Source organism: Camellia sinensis, chromosome 2 (assembly GCF_055761805.1).
Source record: "Camellia sinensis isolate YWXY chromosome 2, ASM5576180v1, whole genome shotgun sequence".
NCBI classification, from domain to species: domain Eukaryota; kingdom Viridiplantae; phylum Streptophyta; class Magnoliopsida; order Ericales; family Theaceae; genus Camellia; species Camellia sinensis.
The window spans coordinates 34863660-34872695 of NC_138962.1; the positions used below are offsets into that span (position 1 = coordinate 34863660).

Here is a 9036-nt window from a genome sequence, read left to right on the forward strand (position 1 = left end):
AATGCTACAGCTAACATGTATTCAACTTGGAATTGAAAATACAATGCAGTTAGTATGATGCGCCGAGCCCGGTGCATGCAAAACAGATGAATGAATGCAAACATGCTATCATACTGTATGCTAATTGAAACATGCCCTAATCTAACCATCATAAGCCAGTAAACAAAAGGGAGAAAGACGTGGGGTTGGAAGACATACATCACACACACGCACACTTATTACAGTTGTGCCCTCGCTCGGAGGGTCCGAATAAATAATATACAGTCCCGAATAAATATTACAGTCCAAATAATTACAAAATCCTAATTAAATTACAAATTTAACTAAGAAAGCTGTAAACTAGCATGCAAGCTAGGGACTGCCTCGACTCCGCTCCGGATGATGAATGATGCATGCTCGGGTTGCTTGGCACGGAAATCCACTGCGATGCCCCAATTAGCCTCTGTTTGCGATTGACGCCGGAATGCTGTGCAAGGCTTTTGAAAGGCCACTGATTCTTGATCTGCTGCAACAGAGAGCAGGAAAAGGGCATGGCAATGTATTTTCACAAATGTATGCATGCCTCGATCCTCGTGCCACCAATCACGCATATCGATGTATAATGGTCGAGGAGTCGAATTTCACGACTCAATATGAAATGAATGCACACATAAACACAACAGGGCCTAGACTCCATCATGGATAATCCGGAGTGTCGGCGACTGGGAATTGAGACACGTTCCGTCACTCGAAGTACGAAACGTCCCTCGTTTCCCGTGCCCGGGCTAACTCCTATCCCAAGCACAATGCAATATGCATGACATGCATGAATGCAACTAATATACAACCTAGCATGCACAATGCTATGAGATGGCATAAACAATGCACAATGTAACAAGGCATACGCAATGCTCTAACATACAACCTAGCATACGCAATGCTATAAAATGAAATGGCATACACAATGCATAATGGACTTACACCAACATGAGTGGACCTCAGCCACACTCACATTAGTAGCCATAAGATGAAAAATGAGACACTCGAAATGCGTGCACACATGCGCGCAAACTGAGGATCGATCCTAAGGCACAAATGCCACTCTACCAAAGCATGATAAGGCATGGAATATGGCATACAAGCATGCAAATTTCAGTACCAAAATATGATGCAAAACAGCCCGGAACATGGCAATTTGGTACCCGATGCATGAAATGAGGCCCGAAATGCAAAACTAGGCACACGCAATGGCCTATAGCTATACAAAGCATGCATTATTTGAAAATGAAGTGTAAGGAAAGAATCAAGGCAGTCCCAAAATAAGAATATTTACAGTTTTAAGCAAGGCCAAACAATGGACGCAAATAGGACTAAGCTAGCATGCAAAAATGGCCCAGTAAAGGAGGTAATGAAGGAAGTAACAGCTGCTGGCCCTAAATGACCAAGAGCCCTTCAACAAAGTTGAAGAGGGGCTCAAAAAGAAGCACTTTACAGTTTGTAACAAGCCATGGATCTAAACAAAAACAGGCCTAAAACATTACGCAAGAAATGGGCCAAAATGGAGACAAAGAAGCAAGTGATGGTTTCTGGCCTCAAACAGAAGAGGGCCCTTCAACAAAGTTGAATAAGGGCCCAAAACATGGTATTTTAAAGTTTATGACCAAGCCCAAAACAGTGCACAAATAAGCTTAAAATATTATGCAAAAATAGGCCTAAAAGGAGGTTTAAACACAAAGAGCAAAAAGGAAGCCTCAAAAAGAAAAAGACCCTTGATAAAACATGAAGAGGGGGTCAAAATAAGGCTATTTACAGTTCAGACCAAAGCCCATAAATACAAGCACAAGGAGCTAACAAAACATGCAAAAATAAGGCCAAAAGAGAGATAATGAGGCAAGTGATAGATGGAAGCATCAAACAGTGAAGAGCCCTTCAACAAAGTTAAATAAGGGCTCAAAAAAATCCACTTTACAGTTTGGCTCGGAGCCCATAAATGCTTAAAAACAGGGCTAACATATCATGCAAGAATAGGCCCTAAAAGAGAGGTAAAGAACAAAGGGGGAGAAAAAGACTTCAAACAACAAAAATTTCTTAATCAAACATGAAGATGACCTCAAAATATGATCTTTTTTAGTTTGGATCGAAGTCCAAAAATACTTGCAAGTAAAGCTAAACAATCATGCAAAAAAGTACAAGTTTAAGGAAAATAGGGACTCACCCTTGAAGAACAACTTTCCAGCAGCTTTTAGTCCGAACATCTGAGCTTTCAATCTCTTCAAATGTCCTCCAAGGTACTGAAATGAGTAATGGAGGTGATAGGCTAGGGGTTGTAGTGTAAAAATGGTCCAAGAATAAAGGGTTTTGGAGCTTGGAAGAGAGGGAGAGGGAGGTTGTGTGTATAATGCTTCAAACAATTTTTTTGTGTCCTTCAAAACAGAGCTGGAGGGTCTGGTTTTATAGAGGGAGAAGTGGAGAAAAAAGGGGGAAAATGAAATTCAAATTCCTCCCCAAAATAGGCCTAAAAGAGAATTAAAGAAGCAAGTGGTAGTTGGGGTTCTCAAACAGCAAAAGGTCCTTAATCAAACATGAAAAGGAGCTCAAAATATGACTATTTACAGTTTGGGTCGGAGCCCAAAAATGCTTGCAAGAAAGGCTTAGATATAGAGCAAGATAGGAACAAAAAAGAGGGAAAAGAAGCTTACCCTTGAAGACCAATGGACCAGTAGGTCTTGGTCTGAGAAATGTTGCTCCCAAGCTCTGAAAAACAGCTCCAAGTTGTTGGAATGGATGGTGGTGGGGTGTATACCAAAAACCGGGGCAAACGGAGGTGGTTAAGCGGTCCCGAACCGAGGCACACGGCCGTCGGCTCCGAAAAAACCGAAAATCGGGCTCCAAACGGAAAAAATAGCCTACGACCACGAAACGTAGCCTACGGCCACTGAGAGATGATCTACGAGACCTCTCTCTCCCTTCGGGAAGAGAAAACAGAGAAAACGGAGCCTGGTTCGCAAACCGAGGCAAGACACGAAAGAGCCCGGAAGTCTGAAGGCATGGCTCGCAGCCGAGACTCTGAAACTTCTGAACGAGTACAATATGCACCATCACTGAGCGCTCAATCGGTGACGTCTAATTCTTAAGGTCGGTCAAAAATGGGGTGTCTATAGTGTGTACCGAATGATTCTGAACTGAAAAGACGAATTCTACAAGAGGGCCACAATTCGAAACTGTCTATCCATCCAGAAAATACGAAAATGTACCAAGACTTGAAACTGAATTTCTGGTGGCCGGAAATGAAGAAAGAGATTGCTGACTTTGTATCAAAATGTCTTCATTGCCAACAAGTTAAAGCTAAACATCAACGACCCGCAGGCTTACTACAGCCCTTACCAATACCGGAGTGGAAATGGGAACATATCACTATGGATTTCATTGTTGGTTTACCTCGCTCCAGTAAAGGTATGGACTCAATTTGGGTTATTGTTGATAGATTGACTAAATCTGCTCACTTCTTACTTGTCAAAACAATCTATAATGCGGACAAATTGGCTACAATTTATATTGATGAGATTGTTAGATTGCATGGAGTGTCTGTATCTATTGTTTCTGATAGGGACTCGAAGTTTACATCGAGATTTTGGCAAAGTCTGCAAACTGCATTGGGTATTGAACTGAGATTGAGTAGTGCATATCATCCTCAAACAGATGGTCAGTCAGAAAGAACCATTCAGACTCTAGAAGATTTATTGCGGATGTGTGTTCTTGATTTCCAAGGAAATTAGGAAAGCCATTCACCTTTAGCTGAGTTTGCCTACAACAACAGTTTTCACTCGAGCATTGGTATGGCGCCTTTTGAGGCTTTATATGGCATAAAATGCCGATCTCCTATTTGTTAGGCAGAAGTTGGAGATGGGCCTTTGCTTGGGCTCGAAATTGTACATAAGACTACCGAAAAAGTGAAACTGATTCAACAAAAATTAAAAACCGCACAAAGCCAACAGAAACGTTATGCGGATGTCCGAAGGCGAGACAGGGAATATGAAGTGGGTGATCATGTTTTTGTTAAAGTAACATCAATGAAAGGGCAGACTCGTTTTGAAGTCAAGGGTAAGCTAGCGCCGAGATATGTCGAACCGTATGAAATCATTGAGAAGATTAATTCGGTGGCGTATCAAGTAGCGCTTCCTCTTGAAATGGAGCATATGCATAATGTCTTCCATATTTCAATGTTGAGGGATTATCTTCGGGATCCCTTCCATGTTATTGAGCCTACCCGTGTAGTGCTAAGTGATGACTACACTTATGAAGAACGGTCTATTCAGATTGTAAATCAACGAATCAAGAAGTTGAGGAATAAAGAGATCCCGTTAGTGAAAGTGGACTGGCAAAACCATGGTGGTGTTTATGCCACTTGGGAAAGGGAAGATGATATGTTAAAGAGATATCCTGAACTGTTCCCTCTGGATCCACTATCCTTTCAGAATGAAGGTAATCCGAGTTTGGAGGACCAAACTCTTTTTAAGGAGGGAAGACTGTGACAACCCTCACCTCTGATTTGTGCTAATCTATGATTAAGCATGATAAGTAATTGATCGGACTGAAATTCAGAGTTGATTGCAAAAGTGTATTACCTTAATTGCATTTCTATCTGTTTGTCATCTGATTGATCTGTTCATGTTTTAAGTTTCGAACTGTAAATTGAAGGCCACCACCACCATCATCATCTGAGACCAAATCTAACCATTCAGAATTATCCACACCATCTAGTAAAGGATTTTCCCTTTCTTCTATCCATGGACTTATTGGATCATCTTCTTCAAATATGTAACCCAAGTTAATAGGATTAAAACTCCTCTCAATCTCCTCTTGGCTGCTTCTTTTAACGTGTCTCAATTTTAATCTCATGTTGTAGGTGATGAAGACTAATCTTTAAATTTTCTTATATTTCAATCTATTCCTCGTCTTCATATGGATGAGACTAAAAGTACTCCAATTACGTTCATAGTGAGATGATGTGGTGGTTTGACTTAATACTTTCACAGCTATTTTTTGAAGCTCAGGAGCATAACTGTCATGCATAATCCACCACTCAACTGCACAAAATTACATTACATTAGACATAAGTCAAAATATGATAGAAAATTATAGAAGTATTTATATATTGTAAATTTGTAATTTTGAAAATAAAACTTGGATTTGATTGTTTCCATGCTCTTTGTGCTAAATGAGTGCCAAAAGTTTCCTGTTTATCTCGAAATAGTAACAACTACAGTTTGGACAATCATTAGAAGTAACATTTGCAAAGTTGATTATTACTAACAAAATTTAAATAATTGGTACGAACTTGATTTGTTGCTTTCACTTGAGCATCCATATCAGGCTCTAGTCTGGTAATTACTTTTTTAAGTTCATCCATCATTTCTCTTATTATTTCGTTGGATGAGGTAACACTATATTGGAGTTGAGGATTTAAAAAATATCCTTCAAAAATAAAAAGACAATTAATAATTGTAAATAAGTATACATTTTATAATTGAAATCGTAACACTTACCAGCCGCATACAAATCCTGATGCAACTGAAAAGACCATCGAGTATTAATAATTTTTCAATACTCGGTGTAGTAGCGACAAACTCTTTTAATTGCCAACTTTGCTCTATCTATAGCTTCATATATAAAACCCATTGTTGGCTTCTCATCCCCATCAACCAACCTCAATACTGTGACTAGGGGCTTATGAACCTTACAAAGCTTTGTTGCTTTCTGCCAAAACTCTTTTCCCAAAATAATTTTTTTCACATTGTAAGGCTGCCCAGACTTTGCCTTCCCATATCTAGAATTCTTCCACTCATCACTATTAAACATAGCTTTCAATTGTTGTTTATATCTAACAATACTCTCAATAGCAATAAAATTTGTAGCAAATCGAGTGATGGCAAGTCGAATCAATTCTCTATCTCTAGTGAATTTTCTCATTAAATCCAACACCCATCCACTATTATAAATGAAATTGGTGATGGTTTTACCATCTTCAATCACCTTTGCTACACTTTTCTTATTAGCTATGTCTTTTAACATGAGATCGATACAATGTGCTGAGCAAACTGTCCAATATAAATGTTTCCTTTTTCTCATTGACATTTTACCGGCAGCTTTCAATGCAGGTTCATTATCAGTTACCACTTAAACAATGTATTGTTCTCTAATTTCATCAACAACTTTATCTAACAACCCAAAATAATATTCACCAGTCCTACTAATAATATTAGATGCATCAATTGATTTGTGAAATATAGTACCTCTATTGCAGTACACTAAGAAGTTGATGATGTGTTGCCGAGTTAGACTGCTCCATCCATCACACATGATGGATACACCTCTCTCTGCCCAAATTCCCTTGAATGAGCCTATCCATTCTATCATTTCATCATGCTCCACGCCCAAATATACTTTAGAAACTTCATAAGCACTAGGACCCTTTACTCCTGGCCCTACTTCAGTAGCAACATCAAGCATAGGTTGTGTATACTCTGAATCAACTGCATTGAATGTAATACGATTATAGAGTATAAACTTGGACACTGCCCGTCCCAATCTTTCTCTTAACTTCTGTAAATTCATTGTAGAGATTTTTCACTGCTTTGTACTCTTGCTCTTTTGGAGTTCTACATCTATTGCCTTCAACCTTGCTTCAGGAGCATTGGACTTAATCCAATTACGTCAACTCCCACTAGTTTCATGCACAGATTGTGATCGACGAAAAACATTAGTAATACCTGACCCTTTTGGCATTCTTTGACCACTACCCACTGCACCAGAACTACCACCTACATCGTATTTTGATCCATGACCTGTAACACCTCGTCTAAATTGTTGCCTTTCCTCCCATTGTTGTTGTGAACGAATACTTGCTTGTCTAGCCGTAGTCATCTCTAGATTAGAGTCAGAGTCATCATCTCGAAGATCTACAAAATCTCCCTCTTTATCCTCATCATAGAGATCATCTCCCTTAATATGTGCTTCCAATTCAGCTTTTCTCTTTTGTTTGTCTACTCTACTCATTTTCTTGTTTTGTAAATGTTTCATCATTTCTTGCATCATGTCTCTACTAACATTAGGACAAGACCTCTGATTTGTGCTAATCTATGATTAAGCATGATAAGTAATTGATCGGACTGAAATTCAGAATTGATTGCATAAGTGTATTACCTTAATTGCATTTCTATCTGTTTGTCATCTGATTGATCTGTTCATGTTTTAAGTTTCGAACTGTAAATTGAAGGCCTTATCGGCGGCTGAATCTAAAATTGATTGGTATTTTAGGCTAATTAGAATTTATGTGATTTTATGGTAGATTTAATCGAAATACGATTTGGTATGATTAAATTAGATTAAATAAAGTTAAATTACATTAGTTCAAGTTTATTACAATTTTGCCATTGAGTGGCCATTTCCTACAAAACTTGTTTGGGACTTAATTTATGTAATTGAGGCAACATTCCTTCAGCCATTCCCTTAGGCCAACCGAGTGAGAAAGGGAGAGTGAGAGAAATTGAGTTCTTCAACAAGAATTGACTTGAATTTTAGAAGAATTGAAGGGATTTTGCAAAATTGAACTAGCACAGTTGAGATTCAAGACCTAGGTAAGGAATTCATCCTCTCAATTGTGAGTTTAAGTTGTATCTTGCGTGGTTCATGGTAAATTGATGATCTAATGTCAAGAACTAATTTAAGAGTTGAATTTGAGAGTGAATTCATACATGCATGTTCATATTATGACATTTCGAAGTTGTTTTTCATGAAATCTTACATGCAAGTTCATGTTTTGATTGTAGTCCATGAATTCATCATGTTTTTCCATCAAATTGCCAATTTAATCTTGATTTGAGGTGTTGGAATTTAAAGGAGATCATGCATGTTGTGTTTTTGTTTTGTTCTTGAAATTTGGGTTGTAATTGTGTTCAATTGGCTTACTTTTGGGCTTGATTTTACAAATTGATCTTTAAAGACATGTTATATTGTTGGTTTTCAAGTGTTTTCCAAAAAATTGACCCAAAAGGTTGAGTTTTGAGGTGTTGAATGCTTGGTTTGAGCTTGGGAGGCAAATCTGGAAATTTCAGATTTTGGCTTCCACGCTCGAGCGAGCCCCTGTGTATTCAAAGGTCCGCTCGAGCGACGGAATGTTGGCTCGAGCGTGAATTGCAAGCTCTCAGGTTTTTGGTGCACACAGACACACGCTCGAACGAGAGAACCTACGCTCGAGCGAGGACTGTGTCTCACGCTCGAGCGAGCGTCGAGCAGAGATTTTCAACATCCAGCACTTTTTGCATTTTTACAGACCGCTCGAGCGAGGAAGTCCATGCTCGAGCAACCCCACTGTTTTGACAAGCTCGCTCGAGCGAAGAAAGCCACGCTCAAGCGAGACCCTATTTTCTGAAAATTTTGAAAAGTATTTTAAAGTACATCTTTGCATCCTGATTTCATCCTAGGCATTCCTAGACCTAGTTTAAGGCAACTTAATGAGGTTATTGATGTAGAACCACACCGAGTCAAGATAAGGACTAAGTTGTTGACTCCCAAGTGTGTAACTTAGTGTGTGTTCGTTCTGTAACTGTGTAGGGTTGGCATCCGAGGACGCTCATTAGCTGCCTATAGCCCAGTGCTCTGTGAGTAACAATGTTGTAAAGATATGTTCAATCATGAATATTTTCTGAATGATCTACTGTACTGCTTTCTGAAATGATATTTCTTACTGAATGAATGTTTGTCCTATTTGTGCACTGAATTCGTGGCATCCATAGCAATCTGCAGTTACTGTACTGTTATTGCTACTGTTACAGAGATCTCTGTCGGTTCCCATGTTTGGAACCATTACTGTTTACTGTTATGATAAACATCAACTACCTGTTCGGTCTGTTAAGACCTACTGTACTGTTTTGCTATGGGATGTACCACATATGACCATTATGGTTTCTAAATGACTGTTTTAAATACTGAAAGGACATTCATTCTTAACCCCTTTACACATATGTTGTTCACTGGGCTTTAGCTCACTGTTTATAT

The 9036-nt window shown here is 38.9% G+C and overlaps 1 protein-coding gene across 1 annotated transcript; it reads right to left on the reverse strand.

Annotated features, from left to right (window-relative positions):
• Nucleotides 1-5580: 5580 nt before the first annotated feature.
• Nucleotides 5581-7035, reverse strand: LOC145812890 (uncharacterized). Its single transcript, XM_082908123.1, has 3 exons — nt 6750-7035; nt 6273-6512; nt 5581-6155 (listed from the first exon to the last, which is right to left on the reverse strand). Exons 1-3 carry the CDS (start codon nt 7033-7035, stop codon nt 5581-5583), a joined length of 1101 nt encoding a protein of 366 aa, XP_082764249.1.
• Nucleotides 7036-9036: the final 2001 nt, after the last annotated feature.

Coding starts and splice junctions, on each gene's coding strand:
- LOC145812890 (XM_082908123.1), bottom strand. CDS start 7,035: ATGAGTAGAGTAGACAAACAAAAGAGAAAAGCTGAATTGGAAGCACAT. Junction 6,513..6,749: donor AAGAATGCCAAAAGGGTCAG/GTATTACTAATG, acceptor CATTCAATGCAG/TTGATTCAGAGTATACACAA. Junction 6,156..6,272: donor CTTAGTGTACTGCAATAGAG/GTACTATATTTC, acceptor ACATTGTTTAAG/TGGTAACTGATAATGAACCT.